Source organism: Protopterus annectens, chromosome 3.part0 (genome assembly GCF_019279795.1).
Source record: "Protopterus annectens isolate FY-2018-M chromosome 3.part0, PAN1.0, whole genome shotgun sequence".
In the NCBI taxonomy this organism is placed as follows: Eukaryota; Metazoa; Chordata; order Ceratodontiformes; family Protopteridae; genus Protopterus; species Protopterus annectens.
Window position 1 is genome coordinate 162,085,785 of NC_056731.1, and position 20,196 is coordinate 162,105,980.

General features: G+C 37.2%; 1 protein-coding gene across 1 annotated transcript in view; it reads right to left on the minus strand.

Moving 5' to 3' along the window:
- The window catches only part of LOC122796791 (dynein axonemal heavy chain 5-like), a 2,204,633-nt gene that overhangs the window by 1,027,625 nt on the left and 1,156,812 nt on the right, over positions 1-20,196 (minus strand). Inside the window, exon 46 of the mRNA XM_044065521.1 lies at positions 6,076-6,293. Within this exon, the coding sequence (XP_043921456.1) occupies positions 6,076-6,293 (218 nt within the window). The remainder of the gene's footprint in view (positions 1-6,075; positions 6,294-20,196) is intronic.

Consider the following 20,196-nt stretch of genomic DNA (forward strand, 5'->3'; position numbering starts at 1 on the left):
ACTCTCAGTACTGAATAGCTCCCACCCCATTAGCTGACTGCACTAACCTCCCTGACTAACCCCAGGCAAGGTTCCTGTTCTTGCCAGATGTTAGATTCCTGAATACAAGTTCACCATACCTGTATTGAGAATGAAACTGAATCCACCCTTCCATCTACAAGTCAAGATCCAGACTGAAATGATAAGTTCTGAGCAATATATCTGCAGCCGAACTAGGCATCAGACAGCTACAGTTCTGCTGCAGCATGGCTGTTTACTTTACCTTTCCGGATGTAAGCTAGGTGCAGACTGCAGTGAGTACTCCTAGATAATTCCTGCTATAGGACAGATTTCAGAACATCTCTGTGTAAGGACCTGTCTTCTGCTGAGTTAATTGCATAGGCTGAATTCACAGTACATATCACGTTGACAGGTATCTTTTTTTCCTCTATTACTTATCTTGGAAGCTTCTTAGTTATGTAACAGCTAAGTGCTACAAAAAAATAAATAAAAAAATAAGAACAAAATTTTAAATTATGTTTTTTAAATTTGGTAGAAGCAAGGGGGCTCATGCCATGTATAAGGACTTCATTAATTTGAACCCTTGCCTTTTGCTGCTGATGATGATGTGTCCTCTATAAAGAGACATAGCATAGCATTTTCTGTTTTGGAAGAATATACCCTTCACTTAAATATGTATTAGAAAAACTGAACTAGGGATTTATTGGTATATTTAGGTTGCTTTTACAAATTTTCAGTGAACCTCATCCAGATTAGGGCAGAAATGGTCTTTTTATTCAATACATTGTTTCTCCTAAATCAGCATCAGAAACAAGCTAATCCATTTCAGGGTCACAGGGAAGCCTTAGCCTTGCTATCCCCACACTCAACAGATACCAGACAAAGAAATCAATCCTGAATAGAGCACTAGATACGAATGCACATACACACACATACACAAACACACACTCATGTGAGTGCAAGCCTGTACACATTCACACATGACACACATCTGTAAGCAATTTGGAAAAAGTGCCACTTCACATCAGGAACATATCTGGATAATAACCATAACAACTGACAAACGCCCATATAGACATGGAGAATGTGTAGGCTCCACATATAAGACTCCCCAAATGAGAATCAAACAGAGAACCAAGCGCTATAATGTAGCAGTGTTAACCCTGCACGACTATACTGCCCTGCAGCTCTTTTTTTCAATAGATTTTAAATGTTATATCAGTTATTTAAATATTTTTTTTTAGAATGTGCCTTAGAGTAAACCAGAAGAGAGAGCCTGGAACCAATGCACACTGCACTATATAGAATGATACAATGCATTACAATAAATGAGGACGTAAGGTTGGAATGTATGCATTTTACATAATACACATTACATATCACATGGAATGCGAAAATGTACATTACACAGTACACAATGCAACATGTTCTAGAGCAAGGAATAATGCCTGGTGCTGAAACAGTTGTAGATTTGCAAAATAATATGTCTACTATTACTGCATGCCAGCTCAGTTCTAATGAAAACAGTCCTTATTTCAGCTATATAATTCATATTCACAGTATACATTTTCTAAATAAAATATTCACTGCTGCTACTGCAACTACTGGCTAAGATGCCTGGGAGATCAACGGGTTAACAAACTTAAATTAACAAACTTAAATCAAAATGTGATATGGAATTATATGTTGCTAGGACAGTGTGCATAATATCTGATGACTAAATGTCTTGTGCACGATGTGAATAAGAAATTAGAAATCAGCATGCTGATGATTTCGACAAGAAGCAACATATGTTAACAGGAATCTTCTGCAAGTGGGAGCAATCCTGAAACCTGCAAGCTAATTAGGCCACCTGCTACCAGATGCCAACAATCATAGAGCATCATTCAATGTAATGTGGAAGAGATTGTGGTTAATGCAAAAGCAAAACTGAATATTAGAAATTTTGCTGATGGATCGGCATATTAAAGTCTAAAATGTTGCATATAACGCCATGGTGTTAGCAGCACAAATGCTACTGTATCTCACTTGAATAAATCAGCCTTATAAAGGTGTTGTCTTATTGTCTGAAGTATAAAATAGATAAGGTTGGTTTCTATAATGTTCACAACATATTTTGTATAATATCTGTGGTATAAACCATGCAGACATGAAGGACAGCATCCTACACAGGAGCTCAGAAACAATATAGGACCTAGAATAAAGGTACACGATTTCCAAAAGCTATTAAATGCACCACCTTTAGAGCATCCTAGAGTTATACAGCTAAAGCAGATAAATATCTGGATGGTTTTATATCAAAGCATTGCTCATACTGTACTTATTGTCGAGTACACAGTCTATCACTTTGTCTAAAGGTCTTTGCAAGGTTGACAGAGATTGTTGCAGTGACCTTATTAAATGTGTCAGACTAACCTGTCTGAAGTCTCTAAAACTTCTAGACAGTTTCTATAGTCCCCTTGTTATTTGCTTGTCACCCTTCTCACTTCTAAATTCCCCGTAACTTTAGATTATTTTGTGTTAATAAAATAAGTTGTTCTGGATACTGGAATGAAAACTGCTGCAAACAGTAAGCTGGTGTATTAACTGTAAGTGAAATAAACTGTAAAATGTTCAACTCCAGTCCTTAACTTTAAAGTGTTTCCTTTTACAGGATAAATTCATTCTGAAGAAGCATGGTGTGACATGGACTTTATAAGGATCTTTTTGACAGCATAGCTTCTGACAAACTATGTGTTTCTGCCTCAAGCCTGAGTCCCACCATTACAGCACTCATACTACCTGGCTATGAAGTTATTCGATCACACCAGTCCTCCTACATCAAAGTAGTTGTACGTTGTAGGTCTCCCTAGTTAAAAAAATAATATTAAAAAAAATATCTGTGTGCCATGATTCACTTTGTTAAAAAATGAAACACATTTCACTTAGCCATAGTAACAAACAATGTTTGTTGAAATGACATTTGACTGAAGTATACAAAAGATAGAAGAAATGTTTTATTTGGGGGGAGACAGAACCCCCTCCCCACTTCATTCCTTCCGTGCAGGGGCAGACTCGCTATACTTTCTCTTTTTTTATATCCATCTCTTTGGTTGATGGATCATGGGGAAAAACAGTGCAGCAAGGTGAGACAAAAAAGGGCCTGGCTCTCTCATACACAGGGCATCGTCCTGACTGCAACCCAGGGGACCTCAATTTATTAGTAGCCCATGCTCTGGTGGGGAAGGAATGAAGGAGCATGGCCTTCTAGTCTCTCCCATGGGTAGAGGGAGATGCATGCATTCGGGGAACACAAGATTCATCTGGCAAAATCCAGAGAAGCCACCACTCATGTTACAAGGAGAGGGTCAGGGTTGTTTGGGAGGAAGTACCCTAGGGGAAGTGAGAGGACACCCTTCTCCACAGCCCACTGCACATGCCATTCTATGCATTTCACCAGGTGTGCATGAGGGACAGGGTAGCAAACAGCAATTCAGAACTACCCCTGATAGCTGTCTAAATGACAGTGCCTCCCAGTCAGACCTTGCACTAGTAATGGGGAAAGAGTGGTTGATTGGCTAGGAGGTACTGATTATTGTCAGGAAGTGAGGCAAAGTCAGAAATAAAAAAAAAATCAGAAAAAATGTGTTTTAACCAAGTCAGGTTAGAAAATGAGCTTAAATATAACTAATCCTACTGGTCACTCAATGGTCCAAACAGGTACATTAATATGCAGAATGGAACTACAGTAAACTCTCAGTTAACCGACGCCCATAGGGATTGGTAGATGCTGGATAACTGTAGTTTCTGGTTGCTTTAAAGTTACTATTAAAAATATGCCTGACTAATACTATACCATATACTATTTGTTTGGTTTGACGTGTTCTCATGTCGGGGAGAGAGGGAATTTATTCCTATCTTCCTTTTTAAAACTTTAAAAATGTAAGCTATGTTTCTGTGGGGGGAGGGTGGAGAGACAGAAAGTGCAACACATGAAAATTGTACTGTATTTCTTCTATATTTTTTGCCAGTTGCTTGAGAGTGCTGGTTGCTTGAGTTCTGGTTAACTGAGAGTTTATTGTACTGGAAAACAATAACATCCACTTACTATATTACATCTATGTGTCATAAAAAAAAACACTATGCAACCATTGTTCTCACTGTTAACCATGACCCTATTCAGGCTTTCCCATGTGCCAAATCGCCAATGGTTGTATTTTAGTAATGGAAAATGAAAAACTAAGATCTATACTGGTATTTCTATGTAAGTCTTTGTTTTATGCAACTCATCTTTCAGATACTTTGTAGTAACTACCTATATTGTTAGGAAGCCTGTCCTATGGCACTTAATTTCCTTGTAAATGGCTTGTTGCCGTCTCATTTTTCATTTCAGGAGGCCTTGTTCAACAATTAACAAATTACCTCACCAACAGTGAGGCGAACATTGATATCCCTCTGGAGTAAAATTAGATGTTTTTCATTTACTAACAAAATGACATCGCTCCTTAATTCAGATTGGAAAAATAATGTTCATTTCTGATATAACACTGCAGTAATTAAAGGGAAAGAAAAGACTATCATAAAGTTGAAAACTTTATATCTGGACTTCAGTGCTACTTTATATTAATGAATCAAAATAAAAGCAAACCAATCACCTGTAACAGGCATTTCAGAAATACTGAGCTAACAAAACACAGCAAGTATAAAAGACTGTTGTATTGGCTGTAGATGATTGCCACTGTTGAAGTGACAATCTGACAGTATGTGCAAAATGGGAAAAAGGGGTGATGGATGGATGGATGGATGGACGGATAGACGGATGGATGGATATGAGTCCTTTCTCACTCATTTCCCCTGCCTTATTTATTAGGTTTTTCATATTTTACCATTATGTTTCACCATAGTATCATTGTGTATAAAGTAGTAACATACCACTGAAATACTAACATGGAATTACTTCTGCTTGCACTCTTGACATTTCAAAATCCCATGTTAAGCCTGACATTTCTCTGCTATAATTTATTTATTTAACATTTGTTGACTGGGTAAGTCCAACTAGGACAGAGCCTATTTTCAGCAGAGGCCTGGGGAGAAATGCTCCAGATGCATGTCTTTAGAATGATTGTATATGTTAACATAAGCCTTGTTTGTTTTGCTTTAGCTAAATTAGGTTAACTCCAGTTTAATAAACACAGACTTATTGATGAGTCAGTATGGCTTCCATTGTTTTTTTTTTGTTCTGTTTTCATCTTATATATAAATAACTAGAAAGCACAAAGTTTTGTGTGAAGAAAAATGTGTGTGCGTGTGTGTGTGTGTGTGTGTGTGTGTGTGTGTGTGTGTGTGGGTGTGTGTGGGTGTGTGTGGGAGTGTGTGTGTGTGTGTGTGTGTGTGTGTGTGTGTGTGTGTGTGTGTGTGTGTGTGTGTGTGTGTGTGTGTGTGTGTGTGTGTGTGTGTGTGTGTGTGTGTGTGTGTCTGTGTGTGTGTGTGTGTGTGTGTGTGTGTGTGTGTGTGTGTGTGTGTGTGTGTGTGTGTGTGTGTGTGTGTGTGTGTGTGTGTGTGTGTGTGTGTGTGTGTGTGTGTGTGTGTGTGTGAGTGTGTGTGTGTGTGTGTGTGTGTGTGTGTGTGTGTGTGTGTGTGTGTGTGTGTGTGTGTGTGTGTGGGTGTGTGTGTGTGTGTGTGTGTGTGTGTGTGTGTGTGTGTGTGTGTGTGTGTGTGTGTGTGTGTGTGTGTGTGTGTGTGTGTGTGTGTGTGTGTGTGCGGTGTGTGTGTGTGCGTGTGTGTGTGTGTGTGTGTGTGTGTGTGTGAGTGCGTGTTTTGGAAGGAATACTATTGCTTTTTTCTATAGTACTGCCACCTCTGTTGATTTGGGTCATTGTGTTTAATTGTACACCTTACTAGCCACTGTTCAACACGAAAACAATTCCCAGATATTGTGGAATAGTTTGAAAGTTTTTTGTAAAACAGTCATGTACAACTGCAGACATGAAGGTGAAAACAGCTGCCTTTTAGCATGTTACATTGCCTTTCAAAATGACATTCCTATAGCATTATTTTAAATCATGTTTTTATTATATTATATTTGCATTCCCGTACCTTTTTGGCCTTCAGAGTTTTTCTCCACAACGTAGAAAAGATCCCATCTGTCCAGTCATTTGTTGCGACATCTAATGTGCCAAACATTTGGGAGGCTGTAATTGCCTTTGGGTTCATTCGCATTTCTTTGTGCGGGGCTCCACAGTCTGTCATTGCCTTCATTAGAATATTGATGCATTTTGTCTTGCCTGCACCACTGGGACCCAATGTCATCATACCTAGTTTAAAAAAGTAAAAGTAATTTTGCATTTCAAATTAATTAATATAATATATATTCACAGTTTACAGAAGTAACATTCTGGAATATGATAATAGAATTAAAGTATCAGGGTACATTTTGTTACATAATTAGTTATTAGTACACTTGTATTTAAATGTTCAGATTTTCAGTGTAGCATGTATCAGTAGAGAATAAGATACTGGCAAATTAAGGATAAATGTAGGAGCTATTTGGTGCAGTGGTTAGCACTGTTGCCTCACAGCAAGAAGTTCTCTGGTTTGGTTCTTGCATGGACCGCCTTCTGTGTGGAGTCTGCATGCCCTCAATGTATCTGTGTGGGTTTTCTCTGAATGCTCCTTTTTCTTTCTACATTCCAAAGGCATGCAGTAGGTGGACTGGGTACTCTGAATTGGCCATAGGTGTGACAGTGTGGGTGTAGTGTGGAGCAACAATAGCAGCAGGGCTAATCACCCAGCAGTATGAATGACGACAGCTCTAGATGACGGTCACTGCTGAAAGGACACCCAACCCCCTGTGCAAACAAGGGATAAAGGAGTTATACATAGACGGATAAGAGCTACTCCAACCAAACTGTCTTACATTGTGTCATTAATGAACTGCATTTAGTGCCCGTGATTTGATGCAGTGGAGCAGTTATGGTGGACTTTAGTTTTAACAGTATGTTGAAGCTTGTCAGTTTTAAACCTGCTGTATAGCATTCTCCTTTCTCTGTACTGCACCACAAGATTATTAGTGCAGCAAATGTGTCATTATTTGAAAGGAAGCCACGCCCTCTTACAGGAAGCATATCACTACAATAGTGAGAACACCACAACTCCTGCATGACAGAATCACTACAATAGTGAGAACACCACAACTCCTGCATAACAGAAGGGTACAGTTGTCTTATAAATTAACACCACCCAAAGCTACAGCTGCACTTAACTATGTTTTCCTGTAAAATAAATTTAGTCCAGAGGAACTGAACTGGTGTGCAGTAAATTTTGATGTTTTCATGTCAGTTTATCCTGAATGGCACCTTCTGTATATTATGTCTTTATTAGCACTATCTTCTTCTGCACATATTCTGGTATTAACTGCAACAGACCACTTAGACTCTGCATATTATGTGTGTCTGATAATGTGCTTGACAATAACAGTGATACGAAACCATTAATAGCTAAATCTGAACACCACACCACACTAATGTAACTCTCTCATCATCTGGTGCTGGTAACATAGCTTTCCATGGAAAGTACAAACATAATTTAATTTACACTATTTTTTACCAAACATACAATTAGTTACCAAATCACAAAAAAACTTCAAAGCTTAAAACTTTCCAAATTGATTTTCCTTGAATACTTCTTCAAAAATTAAAACTAGTATTTAATGGTACAGAAAAATAAAACATTCATGCTATTTTTGTTGAAGATGGTAATACTTCTGTCATTCTCCTTAGAATCAATCTACCAGCATAACTAGGATCGCTTTCCTTTCATATGCCTTTGTTTACCACTGTCCTCCTTATTTTGGGGATAGCTGATGTCTCCTGCAGAATAGTTTTCTTTTTTAATGATAATAAAACTACCTGTATGAAAAATAATGGTGAGGAAGAAGCTAGACTGATTACTGTCTTACGCCTTTTGTGATAGTACGGGTAGATTTCAAAAAAAGTGAGTTTAGGGGGTCCAAAATGCAGCTGATTATTACATTAGCCATGTTTTACTCATCTCTAACTTCTTAAAATGCTTGATTCAGTATACTTTCCCATTAAAAAATCAATATTAACTGGTGATATTAATCTTAACTCAGAGCCTATCCCTGTTTCTCTCATTCCTACATTTTGGCATGCATTTATAAATATCTGAAAATTGTCCTGTGGACAAGTAAGAAATAGTCTACAAATTAATAGTTATTTTTACATTTTTTTTTTACTTTTTCAGTACATTGGCTTCACATTTAATGTACATAAAATTAATGATATAATTGTGCCTGTGTTCTGATCCTCTATTATTCAGCTGTAACTGGCCTTACAACCAATAATCGGGCATTGTTGACAAACTCAGGTGGTTAGAAACAAAGCTGTATGTCACACGGTGGATAGCCAGCTAGCTTATGGACAGGACCAAGGAAGTTAGAATTGGGGAATCCACCTTTACAAAGAGGCCAGTCACAAGTGGAATCCCTCAGGGATCAGTCCTTGGACTGCTCCTTTTTGGGATTTACTTCTCAGAAGTCAAGGCCAATGTCAGTGGTCTCTGGCTGACTAAATTTGCAGATGATTGCAAACTAGAAGCTGTCATTGAATCTCATACTGACACGAATGTTCTCCAGGAGGTGCTGACACAGACAAACAACTGGTGTCAGAGTCGGACTAAAACTAAATGCCAAGAAATGCATAATAGCATCCTTTGGGAAGTCATCCATCCCTGGTAGCTATCATACTGACAACACACTCCTTAGAGTTGACCCAGTAGTCAGGGACTTAGGGACGCACAGATAGTAATCTAGCCCGTGACCATCACATGTCTATAGTACTGAGGAAATCATTCTATATTGCGAAACTTATAAACAAAGGTATGGCATCTAAGTCCAAGGAAGTCATTGTTCTACTGTATTCAGCATTCATCAGACCTATCACTGAGTACAATGCCCCATTTGGTATGTACCTAACTAGGCATAGCCAACAACTGGAACGTCCACAGAGGTTCCTCACTAAAAGAATATAGGGCATAAGTAATATGCCCTGTGCAGAATGCTTCAAGCCCCTATCCCTATATTCTGTCTCCTACAGGATTTTGAGGGGAGATCTATGCCTAGTACACAGGGCATTGTCAGACCCCACTCTGATGGACCTCCTGCATATCCACAAAACAAACAGTACCAGAATTACCCGTTCTAAAGATTTAAACCTTGCCTGTGATATAAATAGGACCTGCTGGAGAGATAGGTATGTATCCCAGAGACTACCCCGTCTATGGAACAGGCTCCCAATACATGTGAAGCAGAGCTCCTCCCTAATCCAATTCAAGTGCAACTTGGACAACTGGATGGGAAACCGGAAATTCATCCCTGGTTTGGCACCTATGTCTCTGATGCAAACAGGTAACCTGTAAATGGTTCATCTCCCAGGCTCATGTTTACACTTATCAAGGGTATCAGAACTTGTCAGAGGTTTGAGATGCATGGCTAGGCTTAAAAAAAACCCTTGTGGTCGTTAGCCTAGTAAACACCTATGAACCTATGAACCTATGAACCTACAATAGGTTTCAATTATATCTCACTCTTGCCATTTATAGTTCATTTTTACCACATCTATTCTGCACCTATGGCAGGCCCTAGAAGGTATGAATGCTGGCAAAAATTCAGATTCCCTCTGTCAGGCATTGTTGCTTCATAGACAGAATAGTATTACTTAGATAATGCCCCAATAAAAACATAGAGGGTCACGATCAGGTCTTAATCATAACCATGTTATTTTGTGTGTTCTCAACATGGATGCCAAGAAATTTACCTTGAGAGGGAAGCTCGAGAGCTGAACCTTAGCACCCATGTCAAGAATACATAATAATGGCTTATGATTGGTGAGACTCAATCATAACTCTTTGTAGTGCATGCAGTTTTGTCTACTCCATGTATTACTACTTACAGCAAAAAGCCAAAGTGCTTTACCGGCTTTGAAAGCCAGTAAAGCACTTAACAAGTGATGTCACATAAACAGAAAGTAAACATAATAGCAGGGAAAAGTCAAGGACAGTTTTTAAATACTGCCATAATTTAAATAAGTTACTTACAGACTGAAGTCTATAAACTTTCATTCCCACAAATTTTAGTACCTTAGAAGAAACATTAAGAGATTTTAAACTTTTTATCCGGAACTTGTCTTTGAAGTTGGAATTTCAAGGCTCTGGTTATAGTGGGGCCATCAGAAAATCCAGTACTTAAAAAAATTCTAATTTCAATAGCACAGTATTTTAGTTTAATGAATTGATCTGATTGTAGTGGATGTCTTTGTAAATACTTTAGTTATTTTGTTGAATATTATAATAATACCTATTTTTAATTATTTGTATAAAATTGTTATGATATTTCTCTTATGTGTTAAAACAATAAACTTGTTTTGAAAAAAAAAAAAGAAAATCCAGTACTTACATGCCACATACTCCCCCCTTATTGGCTGCGTACAGCAAACTTGTTGAGGACGATCTATACAATATGAGATATAAAGGGCATGGGACCAATACTAGGAAGTTTTTCAACTTGAATTATAGCCAGAGAACAGCTCTCAATGACTTACGTCAAAACTCTAATATTATTGTGAGACCTGTAGATAAGGGTGGGGGTATGGTCGTACTAGACATAGATAGATACAATAGGGATATGTTCACTATGCTGAGTGATCAGAAATTTTACACCTCTGTCCTTATGGAACAGGTCATGAATATTTGTGAGAAGGTGAATGATATGTTATTGGACCTTTTGAAAAGTGAGGTAATTGATGAGAAGTTATTTGAATTTTTACGAGTAGTACATCCTTTAATACCAGTTATTCAAGGTCTACCTAAGATCCACAAGGATCAATTCAATCCACCTTATAGACCTATAGTAGCTGGGAGAGGGTGGTCCACGGAACCCTTCTCCATCTATGTTGAACATAAGTTGAGAGGTATTGTCAACAGTAATCAATATGTCCTACGTGACACCAAACAATTTTTGTTAGATCTATATGCGTTCTTGGGATCACATTCAACAGATGTTGGGTATGTGTTTGTCACCATGGATGTGCAGTCGCTATTCACAATGATACCAAATCTTATAGGAGTTGAAATGGTGGATAGTTACTTAAGGAGGGTGTCTGATCTTAGTGGTGTGGAGATTGATCTACTAATGACATTCTTAGAGGTCATATTAGAGTCAAATTTTTTCTGTTTTGGAGATAAATTGTTTCTCCAAAAGGATGGCGTAGCTATGGGCACGTCTTGTGCCAATAGCTACGCCAACCTAGTCATGGCTGAATGGGAGTTCAGACACATGTTTACCAACTGTCTATATATTAGACATGCCCCTTTCTACAGGCGTTTTGTAGACGATTTATTTTTTCTGTGGAAGGGGTCAGTTGAGGAACTAGATGTGTTCGTCAATGAAATGAATGATACCACCAGTTTCTTGAAGTTTACTGTTGATTTTTCTGAGACTAGGATATCATTTTTAGATATCTTTGTAGAGAGATTATAAGGGGGAATTATCAATACTGGGTTGTACAGGAAATCATGTTACAGGAACTCCTTTTTACATCGACACAGCATGCACCCTGGTTATATATATAAGAACATTGTGCGAGGTCAGGTGATGCGAGCCTCAAGGTATAACCCTAGTGATGCATGCTTTAGTGCTGAAATGGATAGTCTTACATCTATGTTGAGAGAGAGGGGCTACACTGAAAGAGATTTGTCCACAGGTATATTAGATATTGATAATTTGAAGAAGGGAAGGGCTGCACCCTATTTTTCTAATAGATCAATAGACTCAGTTATTAATGATCAAGGAGAGGACAATGGTCCTAGAGGTGTTGCCTGCCCCGTCTACTATACTAGGGATGTAGGTAACATTAAAGATGCTATTAGTAAACATTGGCATGTTTTTTCAGTTGACCCAGCCATTAGGGATGTAGTGGGTGATAAACCCAGATTTGTCTATAAGAACAAAATGAATCTCAAGAGTTTGCTATGCTACCCTAAGGTCCAATCAGATGCTGATTTGGGAGTGACTAATTATATGGTCCCCTGCCGACACTGTAATTTTTCTTCTTATATAGACTCCAGTCTTACATTTATTCATCCTAGTGGATTTGGACAGTTCAAAGCACGAGCTGGTGGAAATTGCATGTCCACTAATGTGGTGTATTTGGCCACGTGTACTTTGTGTTCCGCATTCTATGTCGGTAAAACGAATAGGTGCCTTAGGGATAGGATGCGTGAACACATATATCACATTAGAAAAGGTACCATTCATAATGCATTGGCCAAGCACACTGCTGAGACTGGTTTGGACCATATGTTTAAGTTTAGGATAGTTGAGAGACTATTTGATTCATTTAGAAAGGGAGATATGTATAATCTCACGGAATCCAAGGAAAGCAATTGGATCATTAAACTCAGGTCCGATAAGCCACCTGGTCTAAATGGGAAGGTACCAATTAAACCTTACCTAAAGATGAGGAGACTTAAGATATGATTTAGCTCTCCAAGTTCCTTGGCCTTTCATATGTGGCATCATTAAATGTGTTTTTATATGTTTTTATTAATATATTTTTGTTTTTATATCTAAGTTTTTACTGAATAGTGATGTTATTTATGGTGTATGTATAGAAGTATTGAGGTGTTTATATGTCTTTAACAATGAGATGTATACACAGTTATATTTGTATGTATTTGTACATTTGAAGAATGTGTATATATTTTTACGGGGTATTAGGTGGTTGATTTATCCATTTGTAAAATGTATGTGTGTAGACACATATATATATATATGCATTTTTCAGAGTTTCTTATAAGAATTCTTTCATATGAATTAGACCGGTATGTGGTTAGATATATTGTAATTAGATAGAGTACTTTTTAGTATTAGTATATATATAAACTTTGAAATGTATTTTTTAGTTATATAGTGAATATTGACCTCGATTCAACTGCTGTACACTCAGGTGGCTGTAAGGAGTCTTTGCATGGAGGTGTATACCTTTAAGAATAGTAGTTTTTGAATGTTTTCCCGCCTGTTTTAGGATTTAAACCCAGTTGGAACATCTGTTAATTGGTCTGATGAAGCAGTATGCGAAAGCGCTTACCACCGTTGTACCTGTGCACCTGAATTAAACTCTTCTGTTTTTACGTATCACTTGGATGTGTCTATCATTCTTGGAGAAATTTTTTTCGTTTTGGACTGTATGCCCTTCATTGCGTTGCTCCTAGTTGGTGTTTTCAGTATAAACTTTCATTGATATATGAGGAAATATTAAGCGACCATTGAGAGTGCAGGATCATCCTTTTCCTGATAGCACACTAAAAGAGCGCTGGTGGGGGTGTGTGACATATGTTACACACCTTTGAAAGTGCTGTTACAATCAGGTCTCATGCTGCAGAAGTGTGTAACAGGTTTACCTTCTTTCCAGCTTTGGAGTGTAATAGCAGCACTCCATGTACTACATAAATAGTGCACCATAGTAGTTGGGGATCTGACTACTGATAGACTATGCTGTAATATTACAATGGTAGGTATATTAAGATTTACAAGTAATTTAAACACTTTGTTCCACCCTTACACAAGTCTGAATGATAATTACCTGGTAATCTTGTTAATGGGGATTATACAGCCTATGTTGTTTGCTATATCAGTAATTAATTATTTCTTAATTTACAGTATATCCCTGAAGCAAACTAGACTTCCATGCTTTCCTGTTGTTTGCCAAAAATGAACTGCAGTTGGCTGGTTTAATGATCTCTGACAGGGAATTATTAAAATCTGTACTGCATTGCTGCAAGTCACCTTGTCTTCTACACTACTTTCCTCAGCCAAAAGGATTTCCAGGGATATTACCCAGGCCGTTAGTATTTAATATAAACCCATTTATATTTAAATTTAGTTATACAACCATGCTGCTGCATGACCATTTGTCCTTCACCCCTTTACCTTTGCCATTGACTTTTGCATGCATATTCACATCTGCTGTTTTAACATCTTATACAGCCTTCAGATAATTCAAGTCACTGATACCAGATCTGAATGGAAAATCTCTAATTCCAGCTGAAAATGATACATCACTAATTCCAGATGCAAAGGTTAATCACTGATTACATTTGTGAAAGAGACATTACCTATTCTAGATGTAAAGAATATGTCACTCATACCAGACAGGAAAGAAATCAGACTACAACTGAAAAACAGAAATCACCAATTACAGATCTGAAGCAGAAGTCACATACTGTAGGTTTAAATGATAAATCACTGATTCCATATGTAAAGGAGGAATCACTAATTATAGACTTGAGCTGACCTGTATGCTGTTGCACCTATTGCTGCAGTATTGCTGAAATTACACACAGTCTTTTAAGGACCTGATTAGAGCTAATACATTGTGATTTGGACTGATGATGGCACAAACCATTTTATTTTCCTGTTTCCTCACCACCTCATTTGGAGAAGGCAATAGAGCCACTGGTTTGGAGGGGGGAATCAACTGGGGGAAAAAGAAAGTTAATAGTTACTAAGCCTGTAGTCAATGAGACTAGCCAGTTTTCCAATTAACTTAGGGTACTGTCTGGTTAAGTGGCTTAAAGTCACACAGTAGGCAAATGTAGGTTGAGGGAACCAAATCCTGGATTGCAGGAATCAGCTTGTTAATAATTCAGATCCTTAATTTTCTGCACCAACTGCCAGACTCCTTGCTTAATAGAATAAAATAAAAATAAATTACCAAAATGCCACTAAAAGTGTTTGCAGCCCCAAGTGAACACAGGAAGCTCTGCCTGTGAAAAAATAGCACTTTATTCAAATAAATAAAAACATGTCAGTAAGCAGACAAGCATGTATATTGTTCTAGTAAAGTATCTGCCACTGCAACTGCAGCATTTTAAATGATGTATAAATTTGTCATCTAACATGCAAAATGCATGCATTTTATAATTATTCAGACAAAGTAGTTGAATGTTAATAAATAAAAAATATTTGCAGTGGATTATTGTATTTAGAAAAGTTGTGTCGCGTCCATCTGTTAACTGAAAGACAAATGTGATCAGTGTTGCTTCAGTAGCTGCAGAGATCTGTGTTTCATTTAGCTACTAAAACCCATTGATGAGAAAAATTGGATTTTACCTCCCAGCTGGAATACGGTTACTTCAGTGGAAGTTAATATTTGTTCATTATAACCGATAAGTGAGGCACCCCACAACTGTTTGTTACTGAGCCATAACATCATGCGTGGGTTGGCATAACATTCAGTTTTCATTCATAGTGTGAGCCACCAAAGAAGTGCTGTTATTATACAGTAACAAGTACTATCTTAGCCTTTGTGGCTTAAGTATAGTACAGCATTAAAAGGTACATTTCTGCAGAATGTTTTTTTGTCTGTGAAAGCTTGGACACATACTCTGCATTAAAAATGGTTCTGAATTATAAATTTTAAAACAAGTTTTACTAGATCACATAGTCAAAAGAATAATTTTCGTATAGCAACTCTGACATCATAGCAGTTAGATAGTTTGTCAAACAAATCTGGTTTAGTGAATGCAGTCTTCTTGACCAAAGGCTAATTCCACCATCTGATAAGAAAATTATGTCTTAAACTCTAAAAAAAAGACAAAAAAGTATGGAATCGATTCCTAAATGATTGAAGTAGCATTGTATAGAATCTCTGTCATCCTGCAACAATATCCCACTATTAAATCTTACTCTGCCAGTATGACATCTTACCAAGAGACAGATTCCACCAAGGAGACACTGGACTCTACTCTGAATCTCCTATCCCTATCATCTATCCCTTGTAGGGATGTAGAGAGAATGGGATTCATAAACGGTCTATGCTAATGAATCCCATTAACAATGCATGGCATAGTCTGAATTTTCATGCACTCACCACACAATCACAGATGACCTCTGAACGTGCACAACTTCACAGCTTCTCTATACATCAGATGTGATAATACATGCATGACAGGTAAACCTTTGTCATGTGTGCATTATTTTCCCTGAAAATGTAGGGGAACATGCTATGGGAGTGTGTAAACAAAGCAAAATCCAGAAGACTTCAAAAACCTACATTGGAGTCATCCTCCATGCATGGATGGGATGACTCCAGAAACAACAAGTGTGCATATTCTCAGGCTGAGATTACCAAACACAGATTCAGCCTCAGTACAGCTCCACTTGTATGCCGTCAAGGTATGGCATATGGGCTCCCATTCATGTAATGCCTACAGTGCCAATGCCCGTACACAGGTGAGCGCTATCAATGCCAACAAAGCCCAGTCACTTGAATAGGCCATGCCATCACTTTGATGTTTTTTTGCACTCGTGTTTAATGCCAATTTAAAATGTCAAAATACATCAGTGTGATGTACCCAGCACGGGTTTTGGAATCAGAAATAGAGCTCCATAATTCCTCATTAACTATATGGCTTAAGGAATCCTACCCTTCTGTAAAATATCAAAACCAAAGGATAAAAAGGTCACCCAGTCAAAACATTCAGTCAAAACACCAAGAAAGACCCAGTTAAGATTGAGTCTTCTGTGTATAATACCTTAAACTTTCTGTGGTTGAGGCCCATGGGGTATATGCAAATGGCCCCTAAGGACACACCAATGTTTCAGCTACATTTATGTATTTATTCATTCATTCATTTATTGATTTATGTATTTATCTCGTTATTCATTTATATTTGTTTACAAGTACATGTATATATGCATATGTGGCTTCTGCATGCCCAGGACTTTTCACTTTTTACTTTTTAAGTCTTTACTGGTACAATCAGGCTAATAAAGCCAAACATCACCATCTCTGATGTCATTTGCATATATCTCGTGGGCCTCCACTACAGGAGATTTAAGGTATGACACAGTGAAGACTCTAACTTAGATGGGTATTTATTGGACCTTTTGTAAAACGGAATGCTGTTTGGAGTAACATGCAGCAAAACAAGGAAAATCTTTTGGAATTCAATTGATGATTTTCATGTGTGTGTTTGTGTGTGTGTGTGTGTGTGTGTGTGTGTGTGTGTGTGTGTGTGTGTGTGTGTGTGTGTGTGTGTGTATGTGAGTGCATGTTATGTCTCACTGTCCCACTACTCAAAAATTACTGCAGTGAAGGAGTAATTTCCCTTTCTCTAAGGCTTACTTTACTCACAGCTGAATAAGCAGGAGGCTGGAAGGGATATAGAAAAAAAGTTTTTTGTTTTTTTTTTAAGTATTCTCTAGTCAGGAAGGATACTTCTGGTGTATTACTTTCACTGAAATAAGTGTATTGCACTTTGTACTTCAAGAAATGAATGACTGTTCACTGCCACTTGGAGGAACATTTTAATTAGTAAAGGAAATAATTTGTCTACCTGGCAACAACTACAATTTTTAAAAATGTTTGAAAAAATGGGTTTTGCTTTTTGAAAAAAAAACATATTTTCAGTGTTAAACCATTGCATCCCAGCTGTGACAGTGGTATCACTGAACAAACTTATCTAACAGACTGAGTCTGATCAAACTACTGCCTGCTATTTTGTGTTACCTACATCTCTGGCAGTCATGTAAAATGATTAAACAATTATGTGAAGCTCCTTATTAATCATCCAAAAATAAAGAAAAGTTCTGTAAAAGTATTTTATTATTCCTACAAGAAAGATCTGAGTATTATACTACTGATTTACACTTAAATGATTTTGAAATAATCCACCACACACAATACACATACCTCTCAACCTCTTAGAGCAAGAAATCTGGACAAAGCCATGAATAAAAGTGGGACAAAGGCCAAAAATAGGGACATTTTTAAATATTGCTTTTGCAAACTGCTTCTTCCGTGTAGGAAGTTAAAACGCTTTTTACATTAAATTAAACAAACTTTACAACGAGGTAGGGAGTGTATTTTTTTTTGCAATTGTGAAGACTTTTTGTTTTTTTTGATACGGTGTTGTTGTTGACTGGGTGGTGCTATGCGCTATTTGTCTGAAACTTAGAAGGTTGATAGAATAGCAGGTTTTGCATTAGCATGAATTTTCTGAAGGGTCTGAAGTCTGAAACTCAAATGTATGTCATTATTTTCTGACTTCATTCTTTAATGATTTGTCAATGATTTGCCAGAAAAACACAATTTTGTGAAAAACAGACCAAAAATATGAGGCAAAAATCTGGACATTCTGTGAAAATCTGAAAGATATAACAATACATCATTTGTTATATGATAATGGTGAGCATTCTAATCTTGTCAAAAACAAAGCCTTCAGTTTGCAATCCTTGATAGGAGTATTCTGAAGTTCTTAAAATATTTTGATTAGTGCCTGTGACTACTACTACTATAGCAATTTTTGTAATCAGAACTGATATTTTGCATAACTTGAGATTCATTAATGTAGTAAGTGGCCTGATTTTCAGAAGTGTTTGAAATGTGGAAAGATAAACAGACACAGGGGACAGGTTACACCAAGTTTATATTATTTCATCAAAATTCCAGTTCCACAAATACCTATTCATAGATCCCTATTCAACGAAATACCCTTCTATCGAATGCACAAATTAGCAAATGTTTTCCTAAGTAACTAATTTACTCTTGCTATAACAAAATAGCCAAATTTGCCACTAACCAGTCTCAAAAGATCACACCATTGCACCGCCCTTCACCAGCTGAAATGGACTAAGCTGCCTAATCTGCTTACACTAAATCAATTATTAACTGCTAACACAGTCTTAAATAAACCTGACAACTGTCCAGCTCTATTTGACCTTGTCCAACCCTACACTAAATTGAAGTCTCTCTGATAAAGCTTTGCTGAAAGTTAACAAAACCCAAAACTCCGTAGTCTGTCATATCACTGCAAAACACTGGCATTCTCTTCCCCAGCACATTCTGTCCATCAGTGATACATATTCATTCAAACAGTCCCTTAAGGAATATTTCACTTATCATAGGCTTTGCTCATGTTCTCCCCAGGCTAACTAATCTTACCCTTTACTGTCTACCTTCTTTCTCACCATTACCCATTGTCATTATTTCTTGGCAATGAACCTTCTTACCGTCAGTTTTGATATTTTTATGCTATGGGGGAAGAAAAATATATATATATATATATATATATATATATATATATATATATATATATATATATATATATATATATATATATATATTCACTTCATAATCTCAAAATACTGAAATATTGAATTTCAGTATCTCGAAACTATGAAGTTGAATACCCGAAACACGGAACATACATAAACCCGACACCCAAAATCGCGAATCCACAAAATCCCAAAAAACACACATCACACACTAGAAAACACATACATACATGAACGTACATACCTCCCAACACTTCCCTACAACAAACATAACACACAGACACACAACCAAACACATACACGCACCTACCCTTAGTATATGCAGGGGGGCAAGTCCCCCTGCATCCCCCACACCCCCCTACTAATATATACTAACTCTAAGTTCACACAATGCTCCATAACACACACAACCCAGAACCGCACATTACACCCCCCCCCGCACAAACACACATCACATACACACAAACACCAACACTCCCAACACTAACACATTCACACTGCACAACACCTACCCTAACCCACACCTCAAACATCCCAACACACTCAAACACAAACAAAACCTCCCCAAAACCCTAAAAAAGTACACTTACCTAATGCGCTATCTGTTCTGCGGGTTCAACATTCTGCATTCAACATTTCCAGGTTCACGATTTCCATCCATTCGACTTTATAAGCGCAAGATTCTAAAATTCTATATTTTAGAATTTCAAGCATATAAATTTTTCCCATATATATATATATATATATATATATATATATATATATATATATATATATATATGTGTGTGTGTGTGTGTGTGTGTGTGTGTGTGTGTGTGTGTGTGTTTTCTCTGTATAAATCGTATAAGCTTCCATATATGCTTTATAAATATAATGTCAAGGAGCTTACTTTGAACTTTTATTATTTATTTCATGTTTTTTACACATATAAATTTCATCTGTACAAATGTATATCTATGTAATCTTCTTTGGAGCTTTTCTCCATGGGTCTCCACTGAAAATGGGCTCCTGGCCAGATCAGACACTATCAGGTAATCAAATGCAGATAAATAATAATAAATAAATAGTAGGCCACATACTGA